The 16,246-nt window shown below is 30.5% G+C and overlaps 2 protein-coding genes across 2 annotated transcripts in view; both read left to right on the top strand.

Annotated features, from left to right (window-relative positions):
• The window catches only part of LOC107437764 (5-hydroxytryptamine receptor), a 269,815-nt gene that overhangs the window by 162,652 nt on the left and 90,917 nt on the right, over positions 1–16,246 (top strand). The gene's annotated exons all lie outside the window — the stretch shown is intronic.
• Positions 14,130–14,792, top strand: LOC147815806 (uncharacterized). Its single transcript, XM_087156592.1, has one exon. The coding sequence runs from the start codon at positions 14,130–14,132 to the stop codon at positions 14,790–14,792; it is 663 nt and encodes a 220-aa protein (XP_087012718.1).

Genomic DNA, 16,246 nt, shown 5'->3' with positions numbered 1-16,246 from the left:
AGGGACATATCTACGAAACCAGGAACAAGTTTGTAAAAAGGACTGAACTTCCTTTGCACAGGTTGGCTCAGGAATTCTTTGAATTGAAGATACTTTATCGCCATCAACCTCTACACCTTCTTGAGTTATCCAGTGACCTAAATATTTAACTCGGTCACAAGCAAAATGGCATTTGCCCCTGTTAGCGTTGAGTTTGAACATAGAAAGCCTTTCAAACACTTTTCTTAAATCCGATAAATGTCCATCAAAAGTCTCAGATAACACTATAATATCATCTAGGAACGAAAGCACAAACACCTCTTTTAGTCCAGATCGAAATTTGTCAATAAGACGTTGGAAGGTGGCAGGCGCATTGCGTAAACCAAAAGGCATTCGCAAATATTTGTACGTACCAAATGGACAAATAAAGGCTGTCTTCTCTTGATCTGCATCATTGACCTTTATCTGATGATAACCCGCTCTTAGGTCTATCGTGGACATGAACTTCGTTGATTTGGCCTCAGTTAACAAATCATCCATCCTTGGTAATGGATAGGTATCGGGAATGGTAGTAGAGTTCAGTTTCCGGTAATCTACACAAAGTCTGATTGAACCGTTAGGTTTAGGAACCAACACCACTGGACTAGCGTATGGAGATTCGCATTCCTCAATAATACCTTCAGCCAGTAATGAATCTAGCTCTTTCTTCAACAATTCTTTTTTAGCAGGGGTCATTCTATAGGAAGGTTCAGCAACAGGTAAGCTATTTCCAGTTTGAATTCGGTGTCTAATATAAGGAGTGGCATCTCCCCCTGGCTGAAAGATAGTTTTGTATTCTTCTAACAAGGAGTTTATTTCATATTGTTGCTCTTTTGATAAGTGCTTTCCTTCGTCATCTCTTAATTTTACGGCATCAGATGTTTCTAATTTAGCAACAGGATCGTCTGTGGACTTCGATGTCTCTGGAGATGTTATTTTCTGAGATGCTATTACCTTTGGGGCCACTTTACCTTCAGATGGTTCTTTGTAAAAGAGATACTGCTTCTCAGGATTTTCGCTGAAATGCCAAGTGCCATTCTGGATGTTGAGCACTATTCCAGCAGCATGCAGAAAATCAGTCCCTAGTAATGTTCGATTACCTTTAGCTTTTGGCAAAGCGATGAATTCCACAGGGATTATCTTTTCTTCTACATTAAGATTAACTGTCGTAGTTAAAGCTTGGACATTTCTCTCTTTACCATCAGCAAATACCATCGTAATATTCTTTTTGTTAAATATATAACCTTTGTCTTTCAACAGTTTATAGAATCTCTCTCCAGCAATAGAATTGGATGCTCCGGTATCAGCGCAAAAAGCTGCTCTCTCTCCACAAACATTTAAAAAGATTGAACTAGACGGCAATTCGTTGATTCAACTGCATACAGGTTAATATAGTTCACAATAGGTTTTGTTTCTTCTTTTAACTTTTTACATTTATTGCACTTTGATTGAATAAATCCAGGATTACCACAACCATAGCAATGTATAGAAGTTTTTCTTTCTGGTCGGGCATTATAAAATTTCGAACCTTCAAAATTCGCATTTCTGGTTTGGGGACTCTCTCTAGGATTAGGAGACTTAAATCGCCTATTTTGAACAAATTTGGCGTTTTCTTTAGAATATGATTTCTTTGCAATGGGGGGTCCATTTTTCTTCATGCTATATTTCATATTTTCAAAATAATCAAGCTTATCGGCTAAAATCAATGGATCATTCAGCTCTGACCAAGTATCCAGAAAATGTTCCTTGACATCAGGAGGTGTCTTTTTCTTTAATTGATCAGCAATGATCAAATCTTGAAGTTGATCGAATTTGGAGATGTTCAACTCAGTAAGCCATCCTTCAAAATAAGATTTCAGTTCAAAAGCAAAATCCTTATATGTTTTATCTGCACCTTTATTGTGTTGTGAAAACAGTTGTCGAAATCTAACAGCCGTCAGTCTATAATGCTTCAACAGCATATCTTTCACCTTTGCGTAATCCTTTGAATCTTCTTCACTTTCTCTAGCAACTAGTTGATTTATTTCTGGGGGTAATGAACCAATCAGATATGGGATCCAGTCTGTTTCAGGTATATTAACAAATTTCAGTTGACGTTCAAAAACAGTTAGGTAAAGACCGATCTCATCGTCTTTAGGGTTGAACTTCGGAAGTATGCGACTTAAATCAAACTTCGGTTGCTCTGCTTCTTGAGCAACAGATGGTCTCTGCAAATTCTGATTAACTTCTAGTTGAAGTTTTAGTTTTTCCAAATCGAAAGTGCGTTCTTTATCCAACCTTTCTTCTTCGGCCATCTTTAAAGCATTGTCTTCAGCTGTTTTTTGCTCAATCAGTCTAAGTCTTTCTTCTTCCTTTTCGGTTGCTAAGCGATCCTCCAATATAGTATCTAACATATTTCTCGTAAATTCCTCATTGTATGAAGTAGAATTTACTAGTTGACTTCTAGTTGACTAGTGAACTTCTAGTTGAAGTTTTAGTTTTTCCAAATCGAAAGTACGTTCTTTATCCAACCTTTCTTCTTCGGCCATCTTTAAAGCATTGTCTTCAGCTGTTTTTGGCTGAATCAGTCTAAGTCTTTCTTCTTCCTTTTCGGTTGCTAAGCTATCCTCCAATATAGTATCTAACATATTTCTCGTAAATTCCTCATTATATGAAGAAGAATTTAAAATCAAATCTCGCAATTGAATTACTTTCATATCTTCTGTAACTTGTAACCCAAGCTCTGATGCTAGTAATTTCAAATCACACTTACGACCCTTTTCTAAATAGGACATCCTGAACAGGTATATGAGTTTATTTCTTACAAAACAGTTTCTTCAAATGTCCATCAAATGTGTAACGTAAATGGATTAAGGGGGGAATGGGGGTACTACTAATTACTAATATTAACATACAATGAAATACACTATTTTTCTATTAAAATTGCAAAAAAAGAATTAATATGCATGGTAAAATTAATATAGATAAAATAATAATTAATATGAATATCATGAAAAGATATTTGAATTGTTAACACTGTATGATGTAATACTTATGCCTTGACAGAAACAGAATATTTTTTAAGTTAAGTAAATATCAATACACAACTCATCTATATTGATTTGAATTTCTTTAAATATTCAACATTCTTGTAATTCACAGAAAAATATTAATCAGATGAACCATCATTTTCTATTTATCACATCGTAAAATTTATTTAAGAACAAAATCTTTTATTTTATTTGAATAACATCAATCAATAAGCAATAAAATGACCAATTTGTTAATCTTTCACTTCTAAAAATGCAATCCTAAAACAGAACTACAAAATTCTCAAAACATAACTCAAAATTTTATTACCACGTAACCTTCACAAGTTAAAATAATACCAAAATATTTTTGAAATCAAAACAAAATCACTCTTGAGAACATTAAAAAAACATTCGACTTAAGAACACAGTAATAATAATAATAAAAGAAATCACTATATAATATTTCAAGCAAAAGAACATTCATAAATTATTATCATCAAAACCATTAAGTATTAAGAATGTGTTCGTCTGGCCTGAAAACCAAAATGAAATATCGGCGCCGGAATAATTGTGTATCTCATATCAATCACAGAATGAAATGAATGCTTTTGACAAAATATTTCTCTTTACCACCACATCAAATTACTTTTCAAAACAAACTCATAAAGTCTCACACTTTAAATATAAACATTCAATCTTATATTTATTATTCTTTTAGTTTAACGTAACCTTGAAACAATGTTTATACAATCATTTTCGCGTTGCATCGCCTTACCACAAGATCGAAAATACACACATTAATCTTCATGCATAATTTATAAGTGATATTGAGAAGTAACATTTATTTCTATTTGTGAGAATTAACAATATTTTCTTATATACTGCAACACTTTATTAACAACCTTTATTTCATTAACTAACTACTTAACCATAAATCAAGATAATACTCAAATTATTCAATAAATTGAATTATAACTCGTAAACTATTCTTTTTGTTTTGTTTTGAAAACAAAAGTTCCACCACATAAATTGAACTGATGTCAAAGAAACTATGAACTAAATATTAAATTCTTTATATTTCCGATGAAACATAAATACTCCTCTGGAAACTCTTGGAAATGATGATATATTTAGAACAAAGCGTTCTCTCTACAACGAATATTTAATATGATTCTGATGAATCAAAATTATGCGATTCTGATGAATCTGACCAATATGTTAAACAGTAACTTATTATTTTCATACAATATCAATTATTCACAGTTCCAAAAGTTATCAAGGCTACAATAATTCGCACATCATAATAGAATCTTACTTATTCATGCAAATTCACAATTAACAACATGCAAAATGTAAGTGAATGGAAAACAAAAGTAAATGTTATCACTTTAATCAAACCAAAAGTAGGTATAAGCGTTTCGTGATTGAAACATTGAAATTTATCTGGTTTTAAACTTAGATTTGTTAAGTTTTGTAACTAATTTTTTCTTTTGTTAAAATACTTGCTACGAGAAGCAATTCGTTTCAAAATTTATCTCAAGAATAATAAAATTTTAAAACTTATTTTAACTCCTTAGGAAGAAGCTTTTAGTAATGCTAGCAGCATTGTTTCATTTCCGGACGGAACAATTCCACTTCATTCCAGGATGGAACGTATAACTCAAAAATATTTAAAATAAAGTATTAATAAGAATGGATCGGGCCGCGAGTTGGTCGCCAATTATGTAGACGCAAGATGATGAAATAAAATATCATCACTATGAGCTCAATATTTTTAATTATAAAATCACATTAGACATTTAACAATAAAGAGTAAAAAAAATATAACATTAACTAACATAATTTAACTAGAAAGTTTTTACTCAAATGAGTAGGAAAGGGGGAACCAGGGTGGTTCGCAGAGCTCGTCCTGCGTCATCTCCTATATTAAGTCAGAAAAAGATAGTTGTTATCGTCTTTGGGGTAGAGGGGTAGCGCCATCTAGTGCTACAAATAAACTACCCGTTACATTACTAGTTTTTCTTCTTTTTCGTATTACTTTCAGCCCTTCTGCGGATTCTTCAAAAGCGAGAGATTTCGGATAATATGCATCAGATTCTTGTATTCAGTTCAAGGATGTCTAGAATTTTACTTCTCAGTGCAAAATACTGTCATTCCACTCTCTAATTGTTTACGTAATTTCAATGCAATTATTAACGCAAATCTCTGCTCGCGGTCCAAGTCACTGCTTACATATGTATACTTTCTAGGGCCGCTGGTCGCAAAGAGACCGCTTGCGACCCGCGATTTTTATGTTCACATGACAAGTATACACGTCACTGCATTAGATATTCGGCTCAACGTGTATCTATGAAGGATTATTTACAAAAAGTATGTTTTTGTTATTAATTTCTTAACTGAAATAAACGCTCTCTTTAATGGATTGGCATTGTTGTAGCAGTGTGTTTTAAATTATTGAGATCGGATGTTCGTAGGATAGAATCTGGTCATTAGACCAAAGGTTATTCAGAGCAGGACGGTTTTCTTTGATTTTACACTTTTCTCGCAGATTTTCTCGCAGCTTTTAATGCTTAAAATTACAGTTTAGTATTTGCGTTACTAATATTCCTTTTTGTATTTCTTTTGCATTTTTCTTTCTTTTATTTTTCTATTGTGATCCAGATAATTGGAGGTTCGTAACAGCAGATTTAAAAAAAAATAATAAAAAAATTCTATCAGTTCTACAGTGTGATTTTTAAACAGCGTTTAGCAGTCAATGCCTTTTTTTATTCTGCCTAATGAATGATTAAAAAAAATTACAATAGTAGATAATACTTTTTTAAAATAGATTTGTTTTTTAGCTAAATGTAAAAAAAAAAACCCGATTCCAATTAGGAATTAAAACATTATGTATGATAGAAAAGTAAAAGCAGCTCTTTAAGCGTAATGAAAGTATAAAAAACTTTTAAAAAACATTTTTAAAATTTCATTCATGTTATAAATATTTATAAATATATTTAAATTTTTTTTTTACAGAATAGGCCGTTGATACTCATTAAATTTATCCTACGGTTGAATATTGAAAAAAAGTATTTTTTAGTAAAAAAATAATTAAGTTCTGTAAGCGTTATGATAAGTGCTGTTTATAGAAAAATTACTTTTATCAAAAAACGCATCATTAGGCTGAGCAATTAAACACATCTCAGCAAACAATTACAAAACTTTCATTTTTTATCTTTATTATTCTGATAAAATATTCCCATTAATTAAAAAGAGCATTACCTTCACTTCACGTTTGCGCGAAAAGCTTTCAATATTTATTAATTTATGGATAACTTTTAAAGAAACTTTCAAATACCTCATTAACAAAAGAAAAGTGTAGCTTTTAAGAAATAAAACAATAATCTGCAAATTAAATGAGAAGAAATGCGAAAACAAATAGTATTCAGAAACAAATTTTCAATAATAGCTTTTTCTTTAAAAACGCATTTCCTTTATCAGATTCATTTCTGTGCCATTAATTCAAAAATACCTTTACTTGCAAAGCTGGCTTTAATATTTTTAATCTTCACTCAAAACTTCTGCCATATTTCATTTTCTGCACTTAAAAGTGAAACATTGACTATTAAACCAGCGAAGGATTTTTTCATTCCACGCCTAATTAATAAGCAATTGCACTCTATCATAAATAGTTGAAGCTACAATTACACTTTCACACGCATTTTAAGAGGACGATTATTGTTTATTTTGGTGTATTTACAATTAAAGATTATGGTGGTTCTTCCAGGTTGCAAATGGCTTTTATGTTTGTAATTGCAATTTACCGAAAAGAAATATTTAATTGGTTTTTCCAGGTGAAAGTCTTTTTTAATGGTAGAAAGATAACTGTGTATAAGTGTTTTGATGAATGACATGTATAGAGTGCAATACTTACATATACAAAATATTAATGTAGGAAAAATTCTGCTACATTATTATTTTGTTTCTTTTAACGTTGAAGTTTGTTTTGTTTTTGGTATCTTTAAAAATAAATAAATGGCGTAAGTAGTGAGAAAATATGTCTCAGTAAAAATTAATAAGTAATAATTAGTTTTAAAAAAATAGAGTTTGAAAATAAGCAAATTAAATTACACAAAAACATTACTTGATTGAATTTAAGTAACTAATATCATAATTTAATTTTGTGTAATATTGATGCAATTAATGTGTTTAATACAATTGATTATTTCCTCGGACTGCGTTTCCAATTGCTTTTGCTAATATCATAGGAAGAAAAACTTAAACAAAGGAATGCATGAAAATATAAACTTATTTTGTTCACAAAAGAAATGGTGAAAAGAACGACATGTTTGAGATTTTCAAATCACAATGCTCTTTAGAAAACGAAGTTGCTAATAAAACAAAACAACAGAGAGTTAATATTAGTGGGATGAAATATAGCAATGAGAAGCAACCATGGTAGACAAGGGGAGATATGTAGCCAAAGGAGGCAAATCTGGGCATAATATATTTACATATGCAATGTTGGATTTGGATAAAACAGAAATGATCACAACTGGAGAAAAATAACAAATAAACAATATAAAATTTACAATAATCTGCAAAAAGTAGTAAAGGAAATAAAAATTAAAAGAGGAATGATACATTTTGGGGACACTAGGACAACGTAAGAGACAGCGTAAAAGCGGTGAAATAAAATAAATATTAAAAAGTAAATACATCAAAATATAATACAAATATATATTAGAGTTGAATCAGTAATATATGATCTAACATTATTATAATATTATTTTTATTATTATTATTTTTATTATTATTATTTTTACGAAATGTTTTTAAGATAAGTTTAAATTATTGAACAGGCATTAAAGTCTAAACTAATTTAGACTAAATTTATTATTGTACTTAATATTCTTTCAATAATTGTCCTATGATTAAATAAGTTTTAGAATAAATCTCTTTGTCGACTTGAGGGCAACATTTTAATATATATTTACGGCAGTTGATAGTTTTAAATTAGGACTATTATACTGGGTGATCCGTAATCACCGTCCATAATAAAACCTTTTTAGAGATTTTTTCAAAAATATTTTCAATAAAATACGCAAATTAATATTTAAGCAAAAAAAAAAAAAAACGTTATCGAAATCTAATAAATCATTGCATAGAAAGAACGTCAAAATTTGATTAAATGCCGGAAGAAAAAGGTGAGTAAAAAAGAGTTGGAGATATTTAAAGGAGCTCATTAAAAACACCCTCAAGTTTAATCTCCGCAATAAAATCGGTTTTCACGTTTTCTTCTAGTTTTTCATTCTCCATTTACGTTTTAATCACGTTTAAATATTCTTTCTCTTAAATATTAATATACGTCTATTCACTTGCTTTTTTGACATAATTTTTGACAATGATTCAAAATGTATGGGCTAAAAGCTATTATTACTGAACAATCTGACCAATATATAAAAATAATATATTTATATAATCTTCCCTCTTCACTAGCACAGTTGGCTCTAACAGGGCTTGGCTGCTACAATCAAGCGTCATTTATCCGCATCGACAATTATTTTATCTGAAGTAATCATATTTTAATTTTCAAAGATTTCAAAACTTTTTAGAAGTCATCCATCCATCTAATCGATGGTCTTCCTTATGATCCCTCGTTCCTTTTGATAGTCCGTATCTTTATGGGATTATCTTCTGAGCTTCTCCGAGCATGACTTTGACCACCAAAATCTATTTACAGATGACTTTTTTTATTATCTGTGGATGTCTATAAAACCAGTAGATTTTAAAGTTGTATCTTGTTGGATCAATCTATTGCGTATCTATTGCGCTGGACCAAAAATCTCCTTGAGATTTTTTTTAAATATGCTTAGTGAAAGTTAAGTTATTTTGTTTGAGGTTCTTGTTTCGCTTCATTAAAGTAAAGAAGGTTGCTTTATAGTGATTGTAACTTCGTTTTAAAACTGATAAAATTTTGTTACAACTGTCTTCTCAAATTAAAAAATAACATTGACTATCCATTTTGAGTCTGTTATCAATTTTAGCTTCTACCTTAATTTTACGTTAATTATTGTTCTAAATATTTTAAGTTCATTACCTTTTATGAAGTTGTAGCTATTAGTTCTTATTGAGTCACTACATAACAGTGGAAAAGGTGAGATTTCCTTGATTTCGCTTTTATCTATATTGAGAGTGAGGCGCATGTGTATGGAAAAAGATTCAAGATTTTAAAAAATGCTCAACAACACAAAACAATGCGACAATTCAGAAATACAACAACGCGTAACTTATGTTTTTGTACCTATTTCAGAAGAAAATGACGGTATATATTAACATAATTTTTTATTATTTACGAGAAAAGCATCGAATTAATTAAAATTACAATATTATTTCTATTATTATAATCTCACTCTTTTATAGCCCATTATTATATTTAAGAGAGCAAAAACGTCTACACTGCAAAAACTGTATAATTAATCTCCGAATTTCGTATTAAAAAACACAAATGGTTGAATGAATATCTTATTTCAAGTTAATATGGAATGGAGAAATTATATACATTTTAAAGAGTGCTTTTAACTTGAGAGAGCAATAATGGAAAATACTTTCACTCTTCATGAATAGTTTTTGCCCCGAAAACGCCAATTTTGGCTACTTTTGAAAATCGCCAAATGACAGCGATTGATTGTTTACTACCGAATATGAGGAAGTGTAAGTTTGTGATCGTGTCGCAGCTGCTAAACATTCTACAGGAAGAACTCAGTGTTTCGTAAAGACATAAGTTTTTAATCGACAAATAAGGATAATTATGTTCTCATAAGAAGATTTAAATAAAACTGCCAATAATAAAATTATAATTAAATTATTATATAATTTATTTCTATCCTCTTCTGCTCTATTATTCCCAATAAAATTTGTTTTAATGCTCTCTCTCTCTCTCTCTCTGAGTTGTGCAAGAAGTTGATAACCTATTCTTTTTAGAGCTGATGAGTGTATTTAATTCAAATTAACAGTTCTCGATGTATCGTAGGTAGTTGGGCTACCGAAGCGGGGGTACCATCCCCTCTGCAGAGGATCAAAACTGTGACGGCATGTCTTCGGATCATCCCTTGGGATGCTTCCCAGACCGTCGCCAATAGCCCATTGTGCAGCTCTAGTACGACATAAATGAACTACAACTATAAATGTATCGTACTCTTATTTTGATGTATAATTGTATCGTAAAAGTAATTTCACTGGTATTTGCGTGAGTTTTATCTTATTATCATGTTCTGTTGCCACAAGTTTCGGTGTAAGTAAACACAAATATCAGTGTTAATTACTTTTCACCAAACGAAGTATAATGAAACATTTGTGACATTTATCACCAAGTGAACTATCTTTGGTGTTTCCTTATGAAATTTTTGTTGTGTAAATGCATTAAAATTTTTTACAGTGTATATACTTCTACATTCAAATCAGTTAAATGCTAGATACACAAAAGAAAGTTTAATAAATAATTTAAATTTTTAAGTTAATTGAAAATATTTTAAATATTTTTTAAATATAATTAATATTTGGAAAGTGTTATAAATTTTCATATTAAAAATGCAAGCAACGAGACAAAAAGACAACAGAAGAAACCGAAAATCAATATTTCATTTTAAAAAGAGGAAAATAATGCATTTTTAAAAAATTCAATGCTGATATTCATTTTAAACATTATAACGCATATGTATTTAAAAATTATAAGAGATTTATTGAAAACATTACTACCGATGATAAACATTTAACAGATAACATGCATAACAACTTGCATATTAAACATTTCATGCAGATACTTAAATATGCAAGTAATACAAATAAAGCGGAAAAGTTTAAGTACACTTTTTATTTAGGATGCATTAAATTTGGTTATACCAACTCATTTTATTCTAAATTTTCCATATTTTATCCCATGAAGTAATTGCAAATAGTTATAAATAGTTTTGCATAAAATTAAAAAAAAAAGTTAAGAGTTCTCTCCAATCAAAACATACTCTTCCCAATTCTCCTTTGCAATTATTATCTCGAATGTATAAAACGCTTATTTATTTCTGAAATATTTTTGATAAACGCAATACTGAAAGGGAAAAAAATCACGTTCCTTCATATTTTTAATGCTAAATGTGAATTATATTCTTCAAAAATATGGAGATTTCTTATTAATGCAATATTTCATTCACGTTTATGTTGACAGCTGTCTGCCGACACTTCTTGGAGAGATTTTAATTGCAAAATCGCTTTTTCCAGCTCAAAACTTTGTTCTCCTTTTCCCAATTCAGTTGACAACCACAGATTAGTATTTTTTTTTCACTGTGCAATGAGAATTTTTTTATTGTAAACATCAAATAGTTTTATAGCATTATTTTTTATGTAAATTGAGATTTTTTAAAATTACATCAAGCTGTCATTTACCATAAATAACTGCTCAGAAGAAAAAATGTATTTTAGTTCTTGAGTTCTTGTCTAATGATCAAAACTGTCAGCCATACAATGTGAATGAAATAAAATGTAATGCGGATGGATTTCGTTTTATTTTTATTTACATTTTTCTTTTATTTTCGATAAATAGCTGTAACATCGCAGTTATCGGGTTGTGTTTCTTGGGTAGACATAATGACATAATAACGAAGTACTTGCATCAAAATACTCGCTTAAAAACCGTTTTCCATTGTTGTCGGCATATTTTTATTGGCCAAAAAATTACATGGTATGATTTAGTTTTCTCATATGAAGATCCAGATTTTTATGGTTGTCCTCAACATAAATTTGAGAAAAGCTATTAAGCATAGTTTGCATGTAAAATATTCCTTAAAAATTTACTTTAAATGCATTAAGTTGCGATTTTATCATCCGTTCTTTGTATTCTCTGAGTTGCTATTACGTATTTTTGTTTATTATATGGAGAAAAGAAATTTGGTAAAATTACCGTACTGGCTGGTAATGACATTTTTGGTAAACCGTAAAAATATTCGTTCCATTCGCAAAAATATTCGTTGTATTCGCAAAAATATTCGTTGTATTCGTAAAAATATTCGTTGTATTCGTAAAAATATTCGTTTTATTCGTAAGAATATTCGAAAAAATAATCGTTAAATATTCCCCATATTTAACGATTTAAAGCCGTTTTGTTGACAAAGCGGTTTTTTCAGTTTTCCTCTCGTATCACAAACGGATTAAAACCGTCAGTTGAAGTTACGGATCTTACGGAGCAAGTTTTGCATTCCGTAATATAACTTAGCATTTTCTCCAATCATTTTACACTTATTTTCTATGCTTGCTCTTACTTTTTAGCAGTTACTTTATGGTTCAAACATCGTATAAATAAAACTGTGCTTCGACTTTACAATAAATGATACAATATTGAAACGAAATTGTCAGTTTGAATTTCTTCTGAATGATATATTTGAGCAGCAGTAGCTGAGGGGAAAGATCACGTGCTTCCATCTGAAGCGAACTAGGTTCGATTCCTAGCTATGATGACTGCCAGTTTATTCGCATCTGATGTGAGTACAGATTTACTGCGTATTTTTCACAGAGAAATTTTGTTCCATTTAGTAAAAATCTTTTGAGACAACACATTAATTTTTGCTAAAAAAATTGTTTTGCTACGGTAAAAAACCGGTTTGATTATGGTTTTTCTTAGCAATTTTTACGGGAAAAGCTTATTCGTGAAGGTAAAAAAATCATTGTGACTACGTGCTTACATCGTAAATTTCATGGTTTTGGACAACTAACCTGGCAGTTTACGACCATTAATTTTACAGATTTTTTTATTTTACAGATTTACAATATTTACATTAATTTTACAGATTTACAACGAAATCCTAATTCTGGTATTTAAAACTAAAATGTGCAATATTTAAACCATTCATTTGGTAATTTTTTCTTTCATTTGCAAGCGGTTGACCGGAAATTTCTGGTTTTCAAAATTATATTTTTTAGTACCACACAGTTAGTATAAAAATTCAAAACTGAAAAGTGAAATTAACCGGATAGAAGGATTTCATGCCATGCTCTAAGATATCATGATAAAATTAACAAATTTTACCGTATATTGTAAAACCGTATTTTATTGTCAATTATACCAAAATTATTACCAAAGTGATTCGGTAAAAATTATTGAGCGTTTTGAAAAATTATCGATCTTTCCCATTGAACCAGAAACACGGTAAATCTTACCATAGTCTGTTAGTTTTGATCACAATTTTTTCTCTCAGTGAATTACTTTTATTAAAACTGAAAATGATTTCCTGATTATAAAGTGATTCTATAATATTACCTTTCACTGCAGAGTTTATGACAAACATGTTTAAATCGATATCTAAACTTTTTTATCATTTAACAATTATATAACAGTAAAAGAGTTATATTGACTTCTGTTATAAATTTTGAGTTAAGTCAACTTATGCTACAAAATAATGAACACAGTATTGGAGGTAAAACTTTATTCAAATTCAACTTTTTGCTTTATTACTAAGGAATTTCTCTGGAAAAAAAAGCATTTAATGAGTTTTTAAGTAACAAAAATTTAACTATGGAAGTAAAAAATGATGGTAAAGTTGCAAAGGTAACCGAGAAAGAAAGACTCGCATGTGTATAACGTCTAGTTGTTATTATAAATGCTAATGTCATGAGCTTAGGAATACCAATATGGTGGCATCTACTTACTCTAACTAGTGCAAAAGAACATTCTTGGTGTTTAACTACACCAGGATTTATCCTCAGTTCATGGTGAAATAAAACACCTAAAATAAAGATTTATATGTGCTGTTTTTGTTATAATTATTTATTATTTGTATGATTACATTTCCGTGTGGCAACAGTGTTTTTGTTGTCGTTTGTTTTTTATAGAACGGCGAAATGTATCGCAGTATGTAATGTGTAATTTCTTTGCTTAATATATTATTTATTTAACCAAGTTGAATCGTTTGTGAATCATTCCACTAAATCATAAATAACAGGTTATGGGCTCCAGCAAGCTATTTATGCGAAGTTAAAATAATGAAATAATTGAGTTTGGCGATAGTTAAGCGGAAGTGTTAGTGCTAAGTTAATTCATATTCCGAAAGTCAGCAATTGCAGTTAGTTTAAGTAATGGATCAAGGAAAAATCCAAGTGAAACCATTAAGTGGTAAAAGTGATTGGGCAATCTGGAAATACAGAATTAAGTTTGTTTTGAATTATCATGCAGATGCTCTGGAAGTTGTTGAAGGAAAGATGTACAAGCCAGAACTGCCTGAGCCAACAGCTTCTGAAACTATCAAAAAGAAATATAAGGATGACCTCAGAGATTTTAATAAGGCAAATAACTGTGCAATGGTGGTGTTAACCAACTCAATGACAGAAGACACATTACAAAAGGTAATGAGATTTAATAGCGCAAGAGAAGTTTGGCTGGAACTTCAGAAAATTTTTAAAGATTCTTCTGACAACCAGCTCTATAACATTTGTCTTCAATTCTTTAAATTTAGTTGGTCGGATGATGATATGTCAGCTCATTTATCAAAGCTCAAAAATTTATGGAATGATTTGAATAGTGGTCTTCAGAGTAAAAATGAAAACCGGCTACCAGAAATGTTGCTAATTTGCAAAATTTTGGACACTCTTCCTCTGAATTATCGCCATTTCAAGTCAAGTTGGTTACTATTAAGTGATGAAAAACGAACATTAGATGAATTAACAACGCAACTATGCACACATGAAAGAGAATTAAAGAAAGATCCAAGAGTTACAGAAATTAAGGATCAGAAGCTCTAGCAGCCAGCTCAAATCTAAAGTACAAGTCATTTTCGGGCAAGAAAAGCAGCAGTAAGTGCAATTATTGTCATCAAAGAGGGCATTGGGTAAAATCATGCAAGAAATGGATAGCAGATGGAAGACCTCCCAAACCAAGCCATCCAAATATCAGTAAAGGTAATAATAACAATGCTGTAAACATGACACTTTTGGCTGTAGATGATGAAGTATTTTCTGCTGAAACAAGTATTGAAGACTGGTTCATTGATAATGGAGCTTCAAGACATGTAACAAATAACAAGTGCTGTTTTATTGATTTTCAAAACTTTGAAATTCCTCATAGTATTACAGTAGCAAATGGAAAAAGTTTACCAGCCATTGGTGAAGGAACCATTAAAATAATGACAACTGTGAATGGGAAGAATCAAGTAAAAAACTTAGAAAATGTTTGGTATGTACCAGAAATTAGCAAAAACTTATTTTCTGTTCTTGCAACTCAAGATAGAAATCAGAACAGTGTATTTGAATCTACATTCAAAAATTGTTATTTAAAGATTAATGGTGAAATAGTACTACATGGTATACGAAATGTTGGAGGTGGTCTCTTCAAGGCAGTCATGAAAAGTTTAGTTCCAGAAACCCAAGTTGATGTGAACATGACTGTAAGTAATGATTCAATTCTTCAACTTTATCATGAAAGATATGGCCATCAAGATAAACAACATATAAAATCAATCATTGAAAGAGAATTAAATGTCAAAGTCAAGGCTGATACAAAACTATGTGAAGCTTGTGTCTATGGCAAAGCTCATCGTTTAAAATTCGGCAGGAGGAAGAAACCTACAAAAGCAGGAGAATTGATCTCAACAGACATATGTGGTCCATTTGATGAATCATTCCGAAAATTTAGATACTTTGCTGTCTTCAAGGATGACTTTACTAAATTTAGGTACGGTTTCTTCTTGAAGCAAAAGTCAGAAATAAAAGATATTCTTGAAGATTTTATAGTACATGCTAAAAATCTAGGCCATGACATTAAAGAAATAATCAGTGATAATCGAGGGGAATTTGATAGTGAAGCAGTCAGGAAAATTTTGAAGAAATATGGGATAACTCAAAGATTATCTGCTCCATATACACCTCAACAAAATGGCAGTGCCGAACGAGAGAACCGGACCATTGTTGAGATGGCTAGAACTTTAAAATATTCAAATGAAGATGTAAAATTTCCAGCATCTTTATGGGCAGAGTTCATAAAGGCTTCAATTTACATATTGAACAGAACAGGAAAATCATCAGTACCTAATACAAGTCCTTATGAATTGTGGATGAACAAGAAGCCAAGAATAAAACATATGCGCATCATAGGATCCGTCTGCTATGCTCACATCCCAGCTCAAAAGAGAAGAAAAATGGACAGGAAGGCAACAAAGGGCTACCTTGTTGGATATGATGGAGACGAGAGGTACCGCATC

Source organism: Parasteatoda tepidariorum, chromosome 2 (genome assembly GCF_982258835.1).
Source record: "Parasteatoda tepidariorum strain Cologne lab strain chromosome 2, Ptep-v5.0, whole genome shotgun sequence".
NCBI lineage: Eukaryota > Metazoa > Arthropoda > Arachnida > Araneae > Theridiidae > Parasteatoda > Parasteatoda tepidariorum.
The sequence above is the reverse complement of the archived record's forward strand: the minus strand, read 5'-3'. Positions and strand labels throughout refer to the sequence as shown.